This window comes from Apis mellifera, linkage group LG16 (genome assembly GCF_003254395.2).
Source record: "Apis mellifera strain DH4 linkage group LG16, Amel_HAv3.1, whole genome shotgun sequence".
NCBI lineage: Eukaryota > Metazoa > Arthropoda > Insecta > Hymenoptera > Apidae > Apis > Apis mellifera.
In genome coordinates this window covers 4,967,998-4,993,511 of record NC_037653.1, presented here as the reverse complement: position 1 = coordinate 4,993,511, position 25,514 = coordinate 4,967,998, and the positions used below count along the sequence as shown (strand labels likewise).

At 30.7% G+C, this 25,514-nt stretch overlaps 1 protein-coding gene and 1 long non-coding RNA gene across 31 annotated transcripts in view; both read right to left on the bottom strand.

Moving 5' to 3' along the window:
* The window catches only part of LOC409655 (sorbin and SH3 domain-containing protein 1), a 110,837-nt gene extending 85,472 nt beyond the window's left edge, over nt 1-25,365 (bottom strand). For 9 of the 30 annotated variants that reach the window (XM_026445799.1, XM_026445802.1, XM_026445811.1 and 6 more), the window contains exon 1: nt 24,728-25,365. In XM_026445799.1, the coding sequence (XP_026301584.1) occupies nt 24,728-24,823 (96 nt within the window). In that variant the 5' untranslated portion in view covers nt 24,824-25,365. Of the gene's footprint in view, nt 1-2,253; nt 2,594-7,149; nt 7,779-24,727 lie in introns of those variants that run through there. The other 21 variants (XM_026445809.1, XM_026445800.1, XM_026445818.1 and 18 more) reach the window with 8 other exon arrangements.
* Nucleotides 21,062-23,421, bottom strand: LOC113219311. The gene is made up of 3 exons (XR_003306312.1): nt 22,901-23,421; nt 22,133-22,212; nt 21,062-21,265 (listed from the first exon to the last, which is right to left on the bottom strand). It is a non-coding gene; the product is annotated as an uncharacterized LOC113219311 (long non-coding RNA).
* Nucleotides 25,366-25,514: the final 149 nt, after the last annotated feature.

The following is a 25,514-nucleotide window of genomic DNA, read 5'->3' as shown; positions in this document are numbered from 1 at the left end:
AAACGAATATTTGATAATTAGCAATTAGGAAAATGGGTTACAAAATGGCTTCAGAAAAATTATATATCGGTTATATACACAAATAAGCATTGTACGTACTTTTCTTATTGGCGTGTTTAACCAAGTTTAACAATTAAACCGATGAAACAATAGGCGAAACTTTGTTCAATCGTACCACGATATAATTCCACGAGTAAACTCGTGCATCTTCGATTATCGTACAAGATGAACGGATTAAATGTGCCGATATGTTCTACGAGTGAAAAATAAGAAAAAGAATGTTATAATAAACATAATTATAAAAAAAAGTGTGTAATTATATGTGACAATAATTATTCATGCAACGATTATTCTTTCTAACCTAGTTTACTGTTTGAAATAATCGAAGTGAATATTAAAGCGAGATAAAGATAAAATGAAGAGGTAAGTGATAAATTCAATTTACAATTTCAAATTAAATTTAACTTAATTATTATAAACGTTAAATGCATCGTGATAATCTTTATTGAAATACTTAAATTTTTCTAAAATAACCTATAAACACTTTTATGATTACACTATATTACATTATATTACATTATATTATTATTTTTAACTTTCTTATTACAGTACTAGAAACATTGTCATAATTTTCATCGAGATACTTCAATTTCTCTGTAAACTAACCTATACTTTCATGACTGATTACATTATATTATCACTGCGCTAGATGCATCGCGATAATCTTCAACGAAATATTTAAATTTCTCTCTGTAAAGTAACCTATGAATACTTTTATGACTGATTACACTATATCATCACTACTTTTTACGATTGATTGCACTATATTATTATTTTCCTATGGAAAAATTCTTAAAACGTGTGTTTACCGATTACAAAGTTAATAACATCGAGCAAGGCCGATTTTCAGGGATATTAAATTTAGAACAATTTTACTTTGGAATCGAAATATGAATGTTTGAATTGCCGCGCCCATAATGCGGAATGTTCAAGTGTACGAATTAGTGGTTGATGGAATTCTCTCCCGTTAATCGCACGGATGCACGGTGTTTCGCAGCGACTGCTCGATGCTGGGTATTGTTCCAGCCAGTATGCGAATGTCGATATATCTGGTGAGGTGTTGCTTCCACGGACAAAGCGAGAACGTCTCGAATGTGCGGTCGAATTGAATCGCGTTCCGTGAATAATTGCGTAAGTGAAAATTTGAATCGCGAGGTGAGTGCGAATTGGAGTGAGTTTCAAAAAAAAAAAAAAAATTAGTGAAAATTAGTCTAAATGCTTCTTTTTTTTTTTTTTTTTTTCGATTTCGAAAAAGAAAAGTTTACGTGTGAATCATGGAGAAATTCCATAGGTATTCTGGAAGAACGTGTGGAATCGAGAAATTGGAAATTTTAATATTTTTCATGAAAATCGAAAATGTAAAGTACAAAATTCTTCAAAGTTTCAAAAATATCTAATTCTTTCAATTTTTCTAAAAAAAAAAAAAAATAAGTAAAGTGCAAAATTCTGAATTTAAAACAGAAATACTTAATTTTTTCAATTAAAGTGCAAAATTTCCGAATTTGAAAATATCCAATTTCAAATTTTTTTTGAAATTTAAAAAAATTTCTACATTTATGGCGATGCAATATTATTACAATAATCAAGATATTATTAAGAAAATCGGTTTAAATCGATGAATTCACATCCTGAATGGAAGGAACAAAAAACGTACAAGTTTCCATTCATTTTTATTATCCCAAGCATTCCAATCATATCGAGAGCAAAGATAAATATTTCCTTGAAGGCAATGATCCCTGCGAAGGCACGTTAACAGTCGCAACATTGTTGAGCGATGACTCGAAAAAGCGATCAAACGATCATACTGATTGCTCTTTAACCATGATCGTTCATAAGAGTAGCGTAATTGTTAATTTTATCTCGAGCGATATTTCAACGCGTGTTGAAAGCTCTTTATTATACTCGAAACACGAAATGATAAGAGTGAATTAATATTCCTCTTTTATCTTCTTTGTATACTTTATTTATCCATAGTATATTCTGTCATTGTGAACATCGAGAAAATAAACACGTACAATATCTAAATATCTATTCCTATTTAATTTTTAATCGATAAATATCGGTATAATCGTTTTTCTAAACGATATATAAAATAATATAAAATAGAACTCTATAGAAAATCAATTACATTATACCTCGATCAAATTCTTTTCTTAATATACATAAAATATAAAAGAAAAAAAATATACGTACGTAACGATAGAGAAAAAAAATTATTCCAATTGCACAGTTCATTGCGTTTGCGATTAATAGCATAGACGGTCATAAATTGAACGGAGTTATCAGCAAGCCCATTAGTTAATCCAAAGAAACGTAGCGCTAAAAGCTTGCCGCTTAATGTCTGTGCATTACTGTCAACTTCCATGCTCCTTCCATTGTTTCGAATTCCACGCGAGAGAATCGATCCGTACGGCTTCTGTCCTTCAATTTCGTAGTCGATGCGCCCTCTTTCGGCTATTTCGCTAAACACGTATCACATCGCTGCATCGCTGAATGCATTTTCAAACGTTACCGCGCACCAAAAAACGGTATTTTTTACTTTTATTTTTTTTTTTTAATTTTTATCGTTTAATTTTTTATCAAATGTATCGATTCTATACAGTTAATGCGCAAAATATTAATATCGTCACGTTATTATCGACAAAACACAGAGAGCGTGGCGCGGGAAATGACAATATCGGTCGTCGTACGTAACCAAAATATCGATTGTACGGAGTCGTTCCCCGGACACGGAGCGGTACGGACGTGTTTCTCGTTGCTCCCCGCAATTCTATCGTTCGACGAACTAATCCCAATTATTTATTACTTAAGTTTCGTGCAAATAATTATAAAAATTATAAAAAATTAATCGATTACCACGATTATGAAAATTGTAAATAAAAATGCGACGTGTAAAAAAAAATGCAAAAATATAGTAAAAAATTTCGATTTAGACTTATCCTCGTCGCACATTCACCTCATCTCGTTTCATCCAACGTAGAAATAAATAAACCTCGATCGAAATTTTTCTACATCAACTTTTTTGTTTATCTCAATCCCTAGAATCGATACCGCGAAAAATTACGTCCAAATATAAAATATTCATAAAGAAACACAAAGAATCCTGATTCGATTATTTCTCGAACATTCGGATCAATTTCTATCACGCACGAACCGAAATTCCGGAACAATTCTATTCCTGAACTATCATCTGTCGGCAAGAAATCCTACATTCGATTCACAATGAACCTTGCAATAACAGATATCAAATTCTGACGCAATCTACGTAACAAACATTGGTAACGTGTACGAATTACAAAATTACTACCAGTAAATTCTATCCACGCAGAGTTTCTCGGCTTCTCCTTCGCAACGCGAGCTTATCCATTGTAATTAGATGGTTGAACAATGTTGAACATTCGCGAGCTGTTTAATCCACCGGCGATACTTGCCAGCGATTTGATCGCCGTCACGATAATCGGGGGAGGAGGTTCGATGCACTCTAAAGGGGCCTGCAACGCGATCAATAACGTGTGTCGATATGAATAAGTATTAACGCGGCACTCGATACAGACGCGTCCTTTCGTATTTTGAGGTTATGTTCAATTACGACGAAATTGTTGAAAATTTTTTTTTTTTTTTTTAGAAATTTTAAAGAAACAGATTAGATTAACATATTTATCTATATACAAGCGATAATATACATCGAACTATCCTTCGATCGTTTCATACTTTTTTTTCTAATTTCAAGAGAGATTATGGATCTATCTCTAATCTTTAAGAACGAAATGCAATCGATATTTAATAAATTTTTTTAGATACGCGTGGTAATGATTCGTGATTCGAGAAAGAAAAGGAAAAAAACGATAAAATAAATTAGAGAGGGAGAAAAAAAGGTGGCAATTAACAAAATTCCACCGTTAAACGTTTCGACGCGTATAATTACGGAGGAAATAACAGGCTTTCAACCACCGAATACTTTCTCCTCGCGGCGCAAACGTGACACGTAAGCGTTGAAGGAGGAAGAAGAAGGGTCTCCCGTAATTAAACGATTGACGTAACTCTCTCTCCATTCGTTTACGATAAAAAAAGGGGGGAGGGGGGAGTATTGCATCATCCCTCGAAATGACCTTACTCCTAATATTATTTTTAACCAGATAAAGAGAATTCGCAGATAGTGTCGAGATAAATCGGTTGGGGGAACGAAAAAGAGATTTTTGATGTGTTGAAAAATGAATCGAATTCGTTTTAGTTGAATGAAACGAGATAATTTTGTATTCGATTAACGCTTTGATTTACGCTCTCGATTTAGAGATCGATATCTAAATCGGAGCGTGTATAATAAATTACAAGGTTGGTAATGACGCTTAAGTGGTAAATTAATCGTAGGCAGTGGTAAATGGAAGAACTCGTTTAAAAAAAGGTGTTCAATTAAGACGATTAAGGAAGAGACGTTCGTTCGGAAAAAAAGAAAAATTACAAAAAATTGAAATTAACGCGCGAAACTTATCTTCTTTGCCCGAAAAGCAAATTTTACGACGTTAGATAGATATCGTTTATCGCGCAATAATTGTTCATTGCCGATTAAGATAACAAATGAAACGGCTCTTTTTTTTCTTTCTTTCTTTCTTTTCAGAATTTCTTGTTTCAGATTAGAAACGACTCGTTCGTTATTAATTGTACTTGCAAGAATTCCAATAACATTTTATCATTTTCCTAGAGCCGATAAATAACGCACGATCTCGGTGTATAATATTTAATAATTGAAATTTAAAAATTGAATACAGCAGAAATTTTATATCTTTTACATTTTTTTTTTTTCATACATTTAAATTTTCACAATTTCTCGTTCGTTTAATTTGTGGAAACAAGAGTGGCCTCGAAACGTTTTTTATCTATTATGCGACGCGTTTAGAAAGTTGAACGAACAGTGGAAACGATCTCGTTTCAACAAAATGGCCGCGGATAAAGAGCGTGAAAATGAACGATCTATTTAAACCGAAAATTGTAAATATTTGAAAAAAAAAATATTAATAAAGGAACGATTTCGTGAGAAAGATTTTTTTTTTCTTCGCGTATCAGAGAAACAATAAACGAGATAAGAGATATATATACATGTTTCAAGTAATTCGATAATTCTTTTTTTTTTTCACAAAGATTTAAAGAGAAAAATCACGCGATAAACCTCCAAGATCTCGAATTTCGCAAAAAGAATTTATATATACATTTATAGCGAGTTTATCTTGTTGTGCATAACTCTATGCATTACTCACAGAGATTAGGATATTTTTAACCGTAATAGCCGATATAAAAATACAAAATACAAAACACTCGATGCAACGATAAGAGCGGATAATCGTAATTGTTTTTTTCGAAGCCGGCAAATCGGATCTCATAAAAACGATGATGAGCAAATCAAGGGGGAGCAATTGACCACGTCCACAGTGGTCGAGCGTCCGTCTTCTCCGCCGTCCTCCAGAGTTGAAACATAGCAATCCTTGCCTAGTGCTTCCTTATTTTCTTTGAGAATAATCGTCGTAAATGACGAAACTATGATGGAAAAAACTTGGTAAAAATTATATATATTTCGCATTAAAATTTAATAACACGTTTCAACTGAAAATATTTATCCATGGATAATCCAAATTTTCAAAGGTTTCGATTTTTTGATGAAGAGAGCTACGTTTAAAAAGAATATATATATATATACTCATAATTATGCAATATCAACAAAAATCGTGGAACATCTTCTTGTCGTCCAATCGACTGCACGAATGTTATACTCTTTCGTAATAGTATATAAAAATCATTTTAAGGGAAAGTAATTTGAATTTTTAGAAATATTTGAAATTGTAAAAGTAGATATAAAAAGTAATTTTTAGTAATGTTTGAAATTGTATATTTGTATTCTTCAAAAATATATAAATATAAAAATAGATATAAATGTAAAAGTTTTAAGGGAAAGTAATTTGAATTTTTGGAAATATTTAAAATTGTATTCGAATCGTATGTTATCTATTTTTCAAAAATATATATAAATGTAAATGTAAAGTGATGGTTTTAAGGGAAAGTAATTTGAATTTTTAGAAATGTTTGAAATTGTATACTTCAAAAATATATAAATATAAATATAAAAGTGATATAAAAGTAAATGTAAAAGTTTTAAGGGAAAGTAATTTGAATTTTTAGAAATATTTGAAATTGTATATTTGTATTCTTGAAAAATATATAAATATAAAAGTAGATATAAAAATAAATATAAAAGTAATATAAGAAAAAGTAATTTGAATTTTTAGAAATGTTTGAAATTGTATATATACTTCAAAAATATATAAATATAAATATAAAAGTGATATAAAAGTAAATATAAAAGTTTTAAGGGAAAATAATTTGAATTTTTGGAAATATTTGAAATTGTAAAAGTAGATATAAAAATAAATATAAAAGTAGATATAAAAGTAAATGTAAAAGTTATATAAGGAAAAGTAATTTGAATTTTTAGAAATATTTAAAATTGTACATTTGTATTCTTGAAAAATATATAAATATAAAAATAAATGTAAGGGAAAGTAATTTGAATTTTTAAAAATGTTTGAAATTGTATATTTATATACTTCAAAAATATATAAATATAAATATAAAAGTGATATAAAAGTAAACGTAAAAGTTTTAAGGGAAAATAATTTGAATTTTTGGAAAATGATTTGAAATTGTATTTGAATCGTATTGGAAATGAGATATATGTTTGTCGCGAATTTACATATATATATAAATGATTGTTTAAAAGGAATGTATGAATATATTTAGAAAGCTCAACATTTGAATCGTATTGCAAATGAGACGTATTGAAAAACAGTTGCAAAGGTTCGAGTTGTTCCATTGATTCGCAAATCTGCTATTCTTCCTGTACATACATAAATAAGAGAGAAAATTGTGTATTTTAAACAATTTCAATACGAGGAGGATGCATAATTCTAAAAAAACTATAAGCGTGTAACACTAACTTCAAGTTATTTCATTATTATTCAACGGAACAACGTATCCCGAAATACGTATGTTAGCGAGGCAAGCGAGAAGAGGTTATGTTGTATTTAAATGGATGTTACGAACCTTGTTGCGATAAGTGCTGGGCAGGCAAGCCCACTGCGCGTAGCTCATATGAACCATCGTTCAAGAATTTCTTTTTATCTTTCTCTCTCTCTCGAAAAAACCTTCTTCTCCTCTTCACCCTCGCCCTCCTATTTTCCGTACACGCATCAACGCACCATTTCTCTTTTTCTATCACACTCTTTCACTCGACGACAAAGTAAGAAAGAGAAACACGGAAAAATCGATATTCGCGAAGAATTTCGTACGTATATACGGTATATAAACGGTAAACTCGCGGGAATCGAATCGAAACCGTTCGCGCTCTCTGCCGTTGAAACTAAAACGCTTTAACGTTTCCCCCCTATTCTCCTCGAATTGTCGACTTGTCGAAGAATCATCGGAGAGATAAAAACGAATACGATAAATAATTCGTATCTATTATCGTGGCAAGGATTCGTTTATCGCGTTTCGAAACGACGGTGTGTATATCGCGCGTGGACACCGTTTTCAGGATACCGTATAACGTTGTGAAACGCAAGCTCGTTTCTCGAATTCACGCGAGCGTGAGTGGTGAGCGAACACGTGCGCGTTCCAAGGCGTTGCTATCGCTACTCGAAGCGCGAAGGATACGTCTGGCGGTTGGAGAGGCGGCGATCGCCGCCACTGGCCCAACTAAGGGGGGAACCTCGACAACTCGTTCCGCGCGTACGGGACCCTCAGGCCCGTATTAAGTGGCGTTGTACTACGATATTGGATATATTCGTTCCATTTTTTTTTATCTTTGAATAGATCGATCATTTAGACGTGATTAAAAGGATTTAATCACGTTCGAAAGTTTTGGAAAAATCTTATAGCGGGGAACCCTAGTGATTATCTGGGGATAACTAGGGATACGTTCGTTCGATAATTGAGCTTTCAATGTTTTTTCCAGCGTATTGGGAAAGAGATATTGATCATTGGAGGGAAATTGAAATTTTTTAGTGTAATTGGGAACGCTTCGAGTGTGATGAGAATTTTAGGAAGAAATTATGACGGAGATTAATTGGGTAATCTTTGCACTTTAATTTACAATTGCATTTATTTTTTTTGCATTATCGTTTTTTATTTACATTATAGTATTAACTCCGATAAATCGAAGGTGGGAATTTTATGCGTAAATAATGCAAATAATTTCTCTCTCGCGTAATATAAATGCAACGAATCGTTACGTTTTAATCTTTTCTTCATATTTGATTAAACGAAATACAAATCGATAGGAAAAATAATAACGAGAAATAATCGAATTTTTATGCCTCTCATTTTAATATCCCCCACGAAAATAATTCGATTTTATTACGAACTTAATACTTTGATACCCGTTGTAATTTAAATTTCCATCAAAAAGAAAAAAAAAAATACGAAAATTAAATTTTTTATTCGTTTCAAAAAAATATCACTAAGAAAATTGTTTTCTTCCTTATTCGAACTCAAAATCAAACGCAATAACAAATTTATTATTCAAGCGACCTGAGAAACACAGAGGATAACAAAGAATAATAGAGCAACAGGTTTTATCGAAATCGATATGTAAATTATTTTCAACGCAGGCGTAATATCGTTTTATTGTTTCGTATATCTACGATAAAAAGAGCAGTCTTTATCAACGTTACAACAAAATATTTGTTAAACGAATATTTTAAAGCTTTTACCATTCGAAAAAGAATCTGTTCGTCTTGCTTGAATATTTAACATGCTTCCCGTTGTATGGGTCACGTTTTGTATGCGTGTGACACTTGTCAGAAACACATTTTCATTAAGCGTGTAAGAAATTCAAAGTGACGAGACGCATAAAAATGCAACGTACAAACTTTCCTAAATTTCAATTTTCAATTTTCAATTCATAATAATTTTTAACGTCATCTCCAAAAATCCTATTTCACATTTTAAAATTCCAAACAATTCGTAATTTTATCGCAAACTTTTCCATCTCCTCCCCTTTTGGAACAACAGGGTGCCACGAGAGCGTAGGACCGTCCCTGATCCCTACGTCTACGACGTTAAGTATCGAGAGGATACTCGGGGCATAGTCGCGTGTTTTCTACGTTATGCGGGCGTAAGCGAAAGGGGGCGAGCGAGAGGGGAGGCGAGGGCGCGCACACATGACTCACCGAATGACCAATCGACTAAACAGGGCCCCTCCTTGCACTCCGGAATGCACACGCAACCCCGCATCGACGCATCGCCGAGCTCGAGGAAAATAGAGGGGAGGGGGGGGAGGTCGAGCCCCTTGCCAGTTCGAATTGAAAGCATACGCGCCCTCCGCGGCCGGCCGATTGTTCTTGGAAACGCGTGTCCCTACGACCGCGATGCTCCTCTATTCATTGCCAATAAAGAACCAACGTGCCATCACTTAATCCTATCACGAGTATATATATATAGAGTCACTCGAGGCGAAGAGGAAAAGGATGCGCATTTTTCGATGAAATGTCGATAAATTTCTATCTAAGAGCAGTTTTTCCAACGAATTAATTGGTAAATCAAATTTTTTCCTATCGCTTGAACAATTTTGTCCGAGGAAAAGATTGGTGCAAATACTTTTTGCAATAGTGCAATACTGTAAACGCGTACGTTGTGAGGCATAGTGGTATACACTCGAGAAGAGAGATATTTCGAGTTGAAATCGCGGTTTAAACGAGATTCAAATCGTGGAGATTTGCCACGAGAAAGTTCGTGAGATTTGCTTTTCCACGCGTACGAATAAATTTTATTCCGTCTCCGAAGAGAACTGATTCGCGTTATCTCTTTCCTCTCAATATTTCCCTCTTTTTCGCTCCTACCTAGGGATTTAATACGTCACTTTAAATCCTACTAAACCGAAGTTAACAATATCTTCGATACTATGGTATTTTCGTAGAAAAATTCTTATATACCTACGGTCGATAAAAGATCCCCTAGAATTTTCCCCTAATATTCTTCTTACAAAAATAAATTATTCTTCGTAATTAAAATTTGCACTTGTATTTTGCTCAAAATACAGTAATGCATGATCAAAAATTACACGTTTCAAAGAGAAAGAGAGAGAAAAAAAGAATTTCCCTAAAAATTTTCCCATAATATATCATAATTTACTCTAATAATGAAATAATTTCTAAACGTCTATTCCTTTAAGAACATTCACCTGTTTCATCAAGCAGATACATACATATATATATATATACATATATATATACGATCGAAGAAAGTTAATTGCACAGCTCGGTACGTCGCATCTAATACGCTTTGAAGGGAACTTAATCACGTTGGATATCGAAGCACGTGCGCCTCTATTAAGCGTATACGCTGTAATAACCGGTACAGTTTATACTTTCGCAAAAGGCACGCGTGAAAGACGCATTGCGCCTTCACAGGCGAATAGATTAACAAGATGGTTTATTTAACACGTGGATACACCATTCTATACAAACGTTGCGAGAAAATAACCGCTCACCAAGCGGAAACATATTGGAATTAGATCAAACGATACTCTTTCTTTTCAACTAATTCAATGATCGATTTCTAAATTTCACCTTTTGTAATTATATTATACGTTCTATAAAAATAATTTTCACCTATGCAATTATACAATTCAAAGCTTCCATTAAATTAGAAAAGTATCGAATCAATCAAAAAAAGTTACATTTGTTAATTAATTACACATTTGAAAAATCAGAGAGAGAGAAAGAGAGAGAAATAAGAATATTCAGAAAAATCAGACTTCAATTAATGGAAAAAATTTCGCGAAGCTTTTTCAAAAAAAAAAAAAAATGGCAACCGCGCTTACGAGTACTATTTTAATACCGATTTTCTCAAACGCGAACTTTTCGTAGGTAAAAGTTTACACCACTGGTGGAGGCATTAAAGAGAGGTAGTTCGCCTCTACGTTGGCGCAAAACACGTGTACACCGTGATATCGCGATCCTTCTCGCTCGTTCGAACGGAAACTATAAGTTTTTCTTTTTCTTCTTTTTTCCTTTTTTATCGATTTTACTCCGCTTTGCAAATAGTGGTAGATTTAGAGGCGAATTCAGAGGTGAATTCACAGGCAAATTTAGATAACGTCAGAATGTTGTGTAACGATAAATTAATCGCATAATATGTATTATAAGTTTTTCTTTTCAAATTGATGAACCAATGATTTTCTTCTATTTCATGCTGTGATAGAATGCAAAAGTCAGTTTTAAAAAAATTTTTTTTGAATAAAATAAATGCTCTAGTGAAAGAAATAATAAAAAAATATTTCGTAATATTTCATGTGAATATCCTTAAGACTGTAACTATTGAAGACGCGACACTAACGCCACATGAGATCACGTGACATCAACTAGCAATAGTATATGCGTTTATTCATCTCTATCTACACACATACATTTTCCTTACTTATATTTATCATCAATTTTCTACTTTTCAAATATTCGAATTATTGCATTTCTCTCACAAACGATAAGAGGGGGGAAAAAAAAAAATATTTCATGAAAATAGATTAACAAAATTTTTAATCGATACTTTTATAATGATAGAAGAAATAGTACGTTCAGATGCAGAGAGAGAGAGACACTGGGAAATCTAAGATTCTCCTCAACCTCGTATCACTTCACTCTATTTATACTAGTTGCGAGGGGAACGATATGAAACATACATACGTTTCTTGCGTTGCAACCTCTCAAACTGTATAATGCGACTCTTGTTTGATACGTCTCTCGTGTCCACCATAATGGTGGAGATGCAAGAGTGTTTCTCTTTAAGGGGACCACCCTCCTGTACGACGTAAATCATTCTGCCTCATAATGCTGGCCACGGCCAGCATTATGGCGGAATTAACGACTTCTTACGTTTTTTATATTTCTTTTTTTCTCTTTGTAAGAAACGTGAAAACGTTACGTATTGTACATATATCGTTGAAAATATTATTTATTTATATTATTTTTAAACGTGTTTCATTTCTCTATCCGAACAAACGTGAAATAATGAAAAAAGAAAAAGAAAAAAGGATTCTTTTCGAAAGAATTTAATTTAGTAATTCTTCGAGAAGTCTTCGACTTTAACTTCTCTCTCTCTCTCTCTCTCTCTCTCTCTCTCTCTCTCTCTCTCTCTCTCTCTCTCTCTCTCTCTCTCTCTCTCTCTCTCTCCTCTCTCTCTCTCTCTCTCTCTCTCTCTCTCTCTCTCTCTCTCTCTCTCCTCTCTCTCTCTCTCTCTCTCTCTCTCTCTCTCTCTCTCTCTCTCTCTCTCTCTCTCTCTCTCTCTCTCTCTCTCTCTCTCTCTCTTCTTCTCTCTCTCTCTGGTTCAATGCAGTGTACGTGTACTGCATCGATTCGTGGCTTTTCATAAAGTTCGTACCATCAGCGTAGCTATATTTTTTTTCCAAACTTGAAAGAAGTTTTGTTCAAAGACTGCTTATCCCATCTACAATATATAATACAATTCGTACGTAGTGCAATTATGAATGAAATGTTATTCTCTCAGAGGAAGGGATATTCGATAAATCGTGAAAGGATAATAATGGAATTATTGCACAAATTGTAAAATCATATCCTTTTATTTTAAAAGACAAATATAATTCTATCCTCTTCTGAAAGAATAAGATCTCGTACTTTTTTCTCTCTTCTGAAATTTCTTCTCTTCCTAGAATTACTTTATATCCAAAAATTGAAATTGAAAAGCTTGAAACTGTAAACATGAAAACTCTGGAGATCTTTGCTTGCACAAATCTCGAAACCTCTCTAAATCTCTTATTAATTCCGATATAAAATATTCACGAAAAATAATAAAACGATAGAAAAATTGTTTGCCCAATCATCGGAATAAATTTCAATTTTCATTGGCGCGCGTATCGATGTGTATACCAATGTTCGATTTGCCTTTGAAAAACAGCAAAGACCTCGAAAATTTTCGAGAGTCGAGAATGGAGACAATGGGAGAGAAGTTTTCCCTATCAATATTCTCCGCGAGACCTTGGGAAACGCGGTGGAACGCTTCTTTGGCCGTGTCCAGAGGTAAAAGTAATCGATCGCGGGCCGCCTGCAGACTCGCGCAGCAGGGCTGCAGGCCTGCATGTCGGGCTGCATAAGGGTAGGCGTGACTGAAGCAGCTCTAAATCCAGACTACGCCAATGTATGCGGTAATCGCGGGGGGGAGAAGTGTCGGGACGATTTGGCGAAATTAGAAGGCGAAATTTTTTTTTGTATCCAGAGAAACGATATCGTTTCGATATTTCTTTAATTGGGATTGATAAAAATTTGAAAGGGATGTATTAATCGAATTGACATTTAATTAGAAAATTCGAAGGATTAATTTAATGTTTTTTTCGCGCGAATGAAATGTAAATATTGGTGAAGACGAATGGAAATTGAAATAAAACAAAAAGTTATTGATCTGTTGTCAATCAAAAATAATTTAATTTCATATTTTATCAATTATTGTCATAGGATTTGTCGATTAAGAAATATCGAAATTAAATTTATAGGTTAAAAATATCGATCTTTCTTGGCAAAATAAAAAGGTTAGAAAAAGAAATATTTACACATATTTTTATTCTCTGAATAAAATATCCTTTTATCAGATTCTATTTTTCATCTTTTTATCATTTAATATAGTTTATATTCCATAAACGATGCAATGATATACAAATATTTTCTATTGTTATAGTTTCATTTAAATCTGAAAATTTTTATTTTCACTCTCCATAAAATTAACAACAATTTCCATTTAAATAAAATAAAACTGACACTTCTTGTAATTAAACGCAACTTTTAATTCGCCTCGAAAATTTTTCAACAACAAATTAAGGCAATTTCCTAACCTCTTCCTGATCGCATTCGCAACGAGTAGCTCCACCTGAGTTAAGTGAATTTAGCTGACAGCACACCAACTTTTCATTGCAAAGGCTTCTCCCGACTTAAATCATTAGAAAGATTAATTTCACGTGAACGTATCGCTATACACATCCGATGAAATTTCACTTCTATTTCGGATTTGCGGCAGACCTTTGGCATACAGAGGCCGGCAATCGCGTGTTTCGAATTCCTGCGAGATGTTTCGAACTCGAACACTCCGCTCACAGAATACTCGTATCCTGTGAGCATCTATTTTTAACGATCGTGGAATTTGAATGGGTTTTAAGTCGAATTCCATGGATGGAAAATTGATTTTTCCTTTTCTGATATTCTCTAATAGAAATACAAAAGTCTCGAAATATTTTTTTTTTTTTTTTTTTTTATAAAAGTTGAAATTTAAGTAAATTATTTATTTACGTATTGGTTGATTCGATATATTTTACGAAATATTATACATATTTATTAAATTTTAGGATAATAGCGAAATTGTTTAAAAATAAAATAGAAAAAATGGTGAAAAATTAAATGTTAAAAATTAATAGCGCGTATTGTATTATTTTTGAGAACAATTGTACGACGTGTTCGATTTATCTTACGAAAAATTGTACATCGATACGAAAAAAGCAATACGATATCGATTTATCATTAAATTTTTTCAATGATTTATTCAAATTTTTTTAAAATATCCTTAAAAAACTAAACGCAAGTACTATTTTTGATCAATGTATACGATCGATGTATTTTACAAAACTTTATATATCGATACGAAAAAAAACAACTCGATATCAATTTTCGACATATATTATTAAATTTTCAAAAAATCAAATTATTTAAGAAGAAAATAGAATGAAAAGTTTTATATAGACATATAGACATATAGACATATACGTTATTCGATAAAATAAATGGAAACGCGTTTACGCGTCTAAGGAAACATTAACGTCATCTAGTGACAAAAATGAAGAAACTATTTGAAACTAGAATCTGACGTATCTCATCGAAGACAACGCGATTTTTAGACTCGTGTCTTACTTTTTTGTATCACAGATATTATGCCATATTTTTTATCTCTAACGGTAGAAAGGAAATCCATTAGAAATATATCACTCGATGCCGGTCACGTTTTAAAATGCAATCGTGAAAATGCCCGCCTACTTCCGTAGGGTCAACAAACTGATTATGTAGACCATGCTTCATAACTGTAACAGTGTCAACTAACGCGAGCTACATAATAATAAGAAACGATAATCTATATTTTTTTTTTGAATATAGAATCGTGTCAAATAATTAATTTTTAAAGCAATAAAAAATCGAATATCGATGTTTATTTATTATCTTCGTTCAAAATATTTATCGTTAATAATCCTGTTTATATTTAAATGAAATAATAGAAAGATTTGTTTGGTACGAAATATATATACGCGGATAATAAAATGTAAATGGGAAAATATATGATTATATTTTAATTCTTTTTCCCCCGCATAAAATATAGAAATCGTTGCGTGTAAATAACGTATTTAAACACGCGGTAATAAATATTCCAGGAAGAACTGTAATGATCTATAGGTGTTCTGACCGACTTGTACTCTCTCGTGTCTATTTCAGTTGAATTACAATGCCGTCATCGCCGAGCATAAACGCAACATATACTCGTAACCATCGAAATAAAAAAACTATAACGTTGACAATGAGAGTTATAACATTTGATGATATTTCCGTTGTAAAATTTTAAACGTTTAAAAAATAAAAAAACAGGAAAAAATAAATTTCTCGTGCTTATTATTTTCAAAAATATTCGAAAAAAAAATTAATTAATAATAATTTTTGTTTAAAAAAAAAAACTTATCACATTTTTCGTTTTTATTTTTAAAAATGGAATAAAATGAAAAAATATAAATTTTGACTCGAAAGATGGAGACTATATAGTTGAAGAATCGTTTTTATACGATGAGAAAAATATTTATTCCACCGTTATTTGTCGTTATTAATAGTAACTTGTACTTTATTTCCGGTATCATCTCAAGCAGAATTAACGCGAATAGGAAACGTATGCAAAACGTATTCCAACACGTTCGATCATCGATTTTCTATTTCTGTATTTCGAATGATTCACACGTCTACGTCTAATGTCCTAAATTTTACGTTCCTTCGTAAGAAATATACACGTATCTCTGCATTTAAGATTCGAATCTCAAATATTTAGAAGATGTTATTAAAATTCGTTTCGAGTGTTAAAATTTTTTTAAAAAAATTACTCCTAACCTACAGGTAAAAAATTTAAATAATTTCTACAATTTCTCCTTAATTTTTAATTTTTACTTTTCGCCACCGTCACACGCGACGCGTAATTGCTTTTAGCGGTCGAAATTGAATGTCGGCTATCTCTAAGTGGATCAAAGTAGACTCTTGCCCGAGAATTTCCCCGAAATCTCATTTCCCCTGGCGAATAATAATTGCGCGATCATGAGCGATCGTCATTACCGAGCGAGCGAAAGAACTTACGACACGCGATATACGATATACAATATCGTCGAGGATGGAATCTTAGAAAGACGACACTTTGCTTAGAAGAAAATAGAGGGGAAATATGGAAATCTTAAATAGAAAAAACTAAATAAAAATATTTTTTCTTTATTTTTAATTTTTCCTCCAACTTATTGTTATTTACTATTCGCGAAAAAAAAAAAAGGAATCTTGATTACACTGTTATCTCTCTAAAAGTTATTTCCCCTGGTAATATAATTATAAGTATAATTAACCTCGTGAATAATAAATGCTTCGTGTTTTAATTATGTTTCCAAGAAATCTTTTTTTTTTTTTTTTTTTTTTTAACAAATATCGAAACGAAAATCACGATTAACAAATATATTTTAGAAAACATATTTGATGTTTTTTTACATATGTACATGTTATGTAATTCGTTAAAAACATCTTCGAGTCTCCTTCTTACTCGAGGAAACGAGTAGTCGGTTCATCTTCTAATGGAACAAACGTGTCAAACACAGGAATCGTTCATAATAGAGAAACAAAATGTGATCTTTAATCCATTTGTGTCTATAAATGCGAAATATTATTTATCATTGTAATTATTCTCCTTAAATCGTCCAACGGTGAATTTATATCTTATTTTTTTTTTTGAAAAATATTTCAATAATAATGAATATAGGAATTTTAATTCAATAAATAAATTTATTAATTGAAGAAATAAAAAAATTTTCGAATCATTAACAATCGAAAAATATATTTTACATATGAAAAGAATTTGAGGTTAGGTTTCGTTACATATATGTACATAATGTAAATAATAAATGTAAATAATGTACAATATGTAAATAATGAACAAAATTACTTGGAAAATGCGCGTTTATAATTTATTTGCAGATTAAAAATATCGAGTTATTGTTAAATATTAAAGAAATGGAACAAAGTGTTTGCAAATTGAAGCACGCTTGTCATCAAAAATTGATAAGCCTACACAGAGAAGAGTTTGATATAATATACTCGTTACACTAGAGTTTGATCTTTCACTTTTCATCGTTATCGGCCAGTAAGAAACTATCAATTGTACAGTCGATTTAAACAGCACAAAGCACGGTGGAACAAGATGGATACAATAGCCTCATAAATAACAATGGTTTCATTGTTGTCTTCTAACGCATCGTTCAATTGATCAATTCTCCACAAGAACGGTTCTCTTTCAACGTATAACATACAGTTTATCGCTGTTAATACTCTCCTGCTTTGTAATTGAAATTGTACTTTACCCCTCTAATGATTTAATCCTAATTAAGTATTCCCTTCGTTAAGGATTGATAATTGAGGTTATATAAGAATAAAACGTCACTTCACTCACACGATTTACAACACGATTTATAATAAATAGTTTATTTTTATCTGTTAAAACAAAGATATAAAATATTTTTATTACATATTTTTTTATTATTACGAAATACTTGTGTAAATATTAGTATTCTTATAAGAATCTTTCTTATAACCTTATTCTTTTGTATATTCTTTTGTACAATCCATATAATCCAATAATCCATTCTTATAATTCTACTGTATCTTGAAATGAAAATAGTAGAGTGTATTCATAGTTCATGAACTATGATCGAGAAATGATCGATTATGTCAAGAAGTCGTGATTCATCGTGATCGTTTTTTCGATACGAACATGTGTTCGTCTTTCTCAACTATTATATATTTCTCTAATCTTATTCGATATAAATGAAACGATTATCCGTCAACGATTGAAAAAATAAATTACGAGAGTAATTTGGACTATTTAGAATTAATAATTTCAATTACTAATAATTTTTACGTAATTCTCACACACGTAGATATAAATCGAAATTAGATGATTCGATTAATACACCTTTTAGAATCAGCACAACAAACGATGAAATTGACAAATAATCCGATTTCAATACAATCCTATTGAATTCGATCTAAAAGGAAAGTCGTGTAATGGAAAATCTAATGGAAAAATATAATATCGAATCACTGAAAATCTTTGATATAATTTAGAGATTCTAACCTAAAAATACACGAAAGAAAACATTTTATAAATTAAAATATTCTATTCTACATAATTAAATCAAAAATATTTTATAAAGTAATTTTCATTATTGAAATCACTACTACTAAAAATAAAAAATCCCTAGCAACAATAATGTTCTGCACGAAGTCACTAATAATAATGATTGTCATATTCAAAACGAGGTTATGTATCTACCCACAAGTCCTAGAAACTATATTACTAAATCTTTCCTCTATCCACCTTAATATTTCAACATTACACGGTAAATATAATATGAGTTTCCTTGACATTGCCAGTGGCAACAACCGTAACATCTTAATGTAACTAACTGTCAACGTACAACGCGATTCACCTTTCATAGTTGTTGCGCAACCGTGCACGATGCATCGCGCTAATTGCACACGAAGACCTCGAGGCGGTTTTACGTTTATGCACAGTGCGCGTTGCACACCGCATTACATCACAATGTAGGCACGTATATTTCCCGCGACCTTGAAACAAAATGCCAATGTCGATCGCGGTTAACGATGATGTATAAATATCCATTCTGTTGTTCGACTTCCGGTGATAAGTGTTAATGATTATTAGCGTGGATAATCGAGGTAGTGTTTTCTGATCGAGCATTTTAAAAAACCTATTAAAACTGGTTTTTATAACCAAAAAATTCGACATTTTATTCCTTCTAAAATTTTTTTAACTAACCCATGATATTTATTATTTAATTTCAATTTTAAAATTTCACTTTATTTTAATTAACGCAAATTTAGAATTTCAAAAATAAGGAATACGTAAATTTTTATAAAATTTCTAAATAAATAAATTAAATTACTAAATTAATTTAAAATTCTCTAGCCACTCTAGTAACATGCGCAAATATTGTAAAATACAATTGTATAATTTCTAAGCAATTAATATTTAAATTAAGAAAAACAATTAAATTTCTATAAGCTATTTTCCTCTAAATCTATGAAAATTTAAATTATTTCCTAACTAAAGCAGCAAATCACAGCAGTATGTTTCAATGGCATAAAGTAACCGACACACCGCGAACGAATGTTGCATTTCTAATTCAACGGGCCATAAATGTCGAGCCGATATTGCAGTAGAATAGGTTTGCGTATTTGCTAAACCACCCGCTCTATGTAATCTCTCGCAACTTCACTCTTTGGGTATCTACTAATCCTCCTTTAACAGACGTATTTCCCTCGTAAAAGTGAGCACACAAAGGAGGCGTAAAAATATTAAAATGCTTTTCCTTCTTTCGGAAAGCGTAATGAAAATGCACACAGAGGATGGAACGAATAGAAATGGCGGGTAGTATGATTGTTAAAAAATTCCAACCTGAATGTTAATGAGAAAAATATTTTTCTTTAAAATTTAACGACTATGCTATACTTTCTAATTTTATTTTTTTGTCATAAATATGAATTAAAATTTTTGTTTATGCGTTATTTTTTATGGAATGTTGGTTTAAAATTTTTAGAACTTTTGTGCAAAATTATATTCCTTACCTTTGAAGTGAATTGAACTTTTCTTTCATCCAATTTAAGATATTTTATATTTTTTCTCAAAAAAATAAATTTTGTAAAAATAAATTGAGATACTATTTATACGAAATTTTAATTGCCAATTAACATTGAATTTTGTATCAAGAAAATATTAGTTTTAAACTGATGAATGAAATCTAATAAAGATTCATAATTAAAATAATAAATAAAATTATATATCATTTTATCATTTTAAGTTCCAAAAATTGTTTCATAAGAAGATTATGAATTATTATTAGTATTAAAATTCTCAGTAATAGTGTTACTAATCTACTAATAAATAAAACCAATACACAAATATATTATTTTGAATATTTTAAATATTTTAGATTAAGAAGACATTTAAAAAAACACGAAGAAAAATATATTTTTCTATTAATCTTTTACGGTTCGTAATTATAAACTATAATCATAAAAAAACAAAAATCTCCAATTAATAAAATTAAAAATGCCAATTAAAATCAATGAATATTAATTTTGAAGAACTTTCAGAAATTTATTTTTCGACGAACAAAAAAAAAAGGATGGAATTTTATCAACAATATCAATATTCTCAAAATTATATTTTCAATAATTATAAAATAAAAAATCTGAGCTCATTTCGATAATTCTAAGGTTTAAAAAAATTTTTACAAAATAAATATCCTTTTCAGTTGTGTATGTGCGTTACATGTTATCGATTATACACTTTCCCCGCTTTTTTTTTCCCCTCATCTTCTTTTTAATATGAATCACAAAAGATGGAGGAAAAGTATTATTCTCCGCCAAGCACCAACGATATTCAACTTTGTGATAAATCGCGCGAATGAAAGGCGTTCATTGTGTCTTTTGCCGTTCATCTTTTTGACGTGGGCGGTTCCAGGACAAAGGGGGGGAGGGGAGGGGCAGGAGGGCCGAGGAAAACAGAGCTTACATTGTCAAAGAAGACTGTAACCAATTTTCACGACAATCCGAGACGTTTCTCGGGGAAAAAGCAAAGTTCACTTAAACAACCCGGGTTCATTTGTACGTCTCCTTCTTTAATCATTTAATATTCTGTTGTCACTTGACACACGGATTTCCTTATTAATTTAAACATTTATTTATTCCTTTTCTTTTTTTTTCTTCTTCTTAGAAACATTGCTAACATTCTGAATCTTTAATCGTGATAGATGTAAAAATTTCATTCTCTTGCATCATCGTCATTTCTATTTTAAAAATACCTGGAATAAATTTATAAACAGAACGGTAATAATTTAAATAATGATTTGTAATATTTTAATTTATGTAAAATAATGTTATGAATAATATCGATATTAATGAATGTATCATTATCTCGTGTAAAAAAAATTTCCTATGCTATAAATATTTTTTTATGTAAAAAATTATACAAATTTATAAAGCTACAAACTTGCAAAATATCTAATTATTCATGGATATCGAAATATAAAAAGAAATCGTTCAACGAAAAAACTTGTACAAGGCCGAAAGAAATTGAGAATCATTCTTTGAATATTTTTAAAAGTCGAAGAATATGAAACGATTTTTTGAATAAATTTGCATCAATTTCAATTATGAAATAAAGAATTTATCACGATTTCTCAATAAAATGTCGTTCTTCAAAATTTTTTCATTCAATTTATCAAGATTAATATATTTATAATTACATTATAATTCGACAATTAAAAATTAGTATTGATTACGTTCTAGGTTCGTTTTCAACTATTATTAATCAAATACCTAAATCATTCAATGCCTAACGTTTACGTCAAACGACTACCTGATTTATGGGGCAAATTGTATTATACACAATATATCATATATCAATTATTACTTTTCCAAACATCTATTGTTCATTTACAAATTTATATATAACGCATTTAATACTAGATCTATTAAATTAATAAAATTGACTAGTTTCAAATCTTTAAAAATATTAAAAATATATTAAAAATATATAAAGAATATTTAACACAATATTATTAAATTTTTATGATATATTGTATATTTTCAGCAAACTAAAAGTTTAAAAATTTAGCTATTTGAATCGCATTATGTATTAATATAGACGTAATGTTATGAATACGTACCACTACACGAAACAAGAAAGTTACGCAGTAGGTTATGTTATAACCTTGATAGTAACTGACATTCGAATAACTACCTGAAACTATTATTCATTATATATCTCTATAGTGCCTAAGTAGTTCGACATTGTACTCGAATTGTTTCGAATCATTTATCTTATAATCATTTCTTTGCGAATTAATTGGCATAAATTCAAACAGAATTTTCAATCAAATTTCGATAATCCAGCCATAAATCGAATGAATTAAAATAATTTTTATTTTTTTGCAATAAAAAATATAAAAAAATAATATTGCATTTGAATCAAGTTATTAAAATTGAAATATTTTATAAAAATTTTTATAGTTATTTTATAAATATATATTTAATCTATAATAATGAAAATGGAATATTGATTTAAAAAACGTAAAAAAATTAAATGGTTGAAATAAATAACAAAAAATTTGTTCAGATATAACTAAATAAAATATGAATTGACAAGTACGATTAAACTACGCGTGTGAAAATAGCAACATGTAGCAGTTTCATTAATATAAAACGCTATTTAATCCATATTTAATATGATTTATGAAACAGAAAGATACAAAACTATGAAGATACAAAAGATACAGAAAGATACAAAACGAGTATTAAATAAAAATGATAAATTTTTATTGGAAAAGATATATATATTTTTATATATTTGAATCAAACTAAATCAACTGAATAATAATAAAAAAAATTGTAAATTAAAAACATCTAAATTATTTAAACTATGATATTTCGTTTACCTTCATCGATGAATGTCTAGATACACGAAATGTTTGAAATTTTTCTCTGTCGATAAACGACATAAATATAACCTCGAAACAGACAATTATTCATTTCATATTATCACAAATCGCGATGAACATATATTTAATTGAATTAAATTAATATCTATTTAACAAACACAAAAAATATCTAAAAATCTTCAAACGTGAAATTTAAATACAGCTATTATCGAATCTGGAAAGGATCTTGATAAATGTACGCACGACATAATTAAACTGTATCGGTTGAACACACGACAATTGTGCGATGAAATCTATTTTATAGAAATATGTTCAGAAAAATAAACTTCGATCACTGAACCTTCTAACTTAATGGATTAAACCTTCACTTTTTGATCGTTCAAAATCATTGAACTTTTTTTCACATTATCCATGTTTTCTACGCGTCAATCTAGATTGCGACTATCGATTATCGATATAATATCGATATCTTTGATAGTTTTTGATATCGATAATATTGTTAAGATATCTTTAACGAATAAAAATCATTTTTTTTCTTATTCAAAGTTATTATTAAGACATGTAAAAAAGTTTTTTTTTTTATTATGAGTTTAATAATAACTTAAAAAAAAAGAAAAAATAAGAATTTCATCCATTATCCATATTTCAACAATACTATCGATATATCGAATTATCGATTAAAATATTAACATATTTATTATAATAAACGATTTATATTATATCGATATCGATATAGTCACAATTCTATATTAATTTACAAATATAATATAAATACACAAATATTATATAATTTCTAATCGAATTCTTTTTCTTATTCGATAAAAAGAAATATAGAGAAAAAAATTCCAATAACCTAGATAAAAGATCCTTCTACGAAATTAAAAAAAATGTTCAAAAGAATTAATTCCTGAATATTGAAATACTCGAATGGATAGAAACCGTTATCGAGGCAATATATATCGAGAAACATAACCTATCGATGTAAATTAATGGATTCGTAAGCGACGTTAGAACGTATGCACGTAAAAGGTATCGGCCAGCATTAAATTTAACCAAGCGCCAAACCGCTTTCGATAATTCTAACTATATATGTAACGAACATACCGCGGAATTATATGGCCCTAATATCGATGTTTCTCATTTGTTCGTGTCAAGTGCCAAAATCTATTGGCAACGTTGAAAATATCGACGATTCGATGAGTATCTATAGCATATAATAAATTACGTTCTAAAATTTTTCTGGCGGCAAAGATTTCGAAATAAGTCTAGAACTTTAAATCATTTAATATAAATCTTAATTACGTATACAATACATAATATAAATCAGTAAAGATAGATAGCTTTTATCAATATTATTTCATTTTGTTATATCTATCTAAATTTACATGTATTCAATATAATAATTTAATTAAATCTAAATTTTGGAGCAATCTGAAGTTCGTGCAAGATTTTTACTTTACAAAGAACTAACAGCTAATTTCACGTTTATATCGCAACTTGAACATATTTCGTATTATGTATTTTCGTAATATAAAATTTTCTCCGAAATAATGAACAAACAAAATAACGAAATGAATTTTATTTGTACAGAAGAATAATATGGCTAAATCTGAACAGTTGATGAGCAAAAAATGACAACAATACAAAGATTCGTCATCGCGAGATTGACTTAATATATCTACGATCAACATAATAACGATAAATATGTTTAACATTGAAATAGCGTAGAAATAACACGCTTTTACGTAGTATATACGTTAAATAGCAATGTTTACAGTTCAATTACGTTGAAAAAATCGTAAAATAATCGATGAATAGACTTACTCTAGAGATGCGAAGGGGTTGATGCAGATCATGCCCACCATGCATACGGAATCCCCAAGGGGAGCCGCCGATGAGAGTGACTTCTCTCGCACTCATCCCGCCTTTTTCACCACTCTCCAACAACCATTCATTCGCGTTTTAATCCGTATGCGAGACACAACTACGCCGTTTTCCGATACAGACGCCACGCCGTCTCGTTTTAACAGACAAACTTTTTACCCGACACCAACGAGATTGTAGTTCGCGTTTTGCGGTCCAAAATCGTTGATCGCGCGTAGATTCGTTCTGTATACGCGTCAACGATTGCATATCTCGAGAACCACCTCGTAACGTTTACCAGCGAAAACGATAATCATTATAAATGACTACCCAAATGATAGTTGTTAATTCGCGACATTACCGACTATGTACATTTTTCGATGAAAAGATTCTGTGATTTGTATTGGTAGATAATGAAACACGATTAACAAAACGAAGAGCATACAACGAATGTTAACAATGTTTTTAGTCAACGAACGATCACTGGCAGATAATTAGAAACGACGAAGAATTAACAAAGACACGATCCGTACTCGTCGGTGGTTCGCGAAATACTGACGGTGCATTCCCCCTCCCCATAATCGTCTGCGCGCCACCCTTGCTTGCTGTCAAACTCACGCTACCCGGCGAACACGCGTGCCCTCCCCACTCCTACCATTATGCTAAGAACGTTTTTTTAACATACAATCTATCTTCATTTCAATTAAATGATTTAAATTACGTATTGGAAATATAATTATTCGTTTGT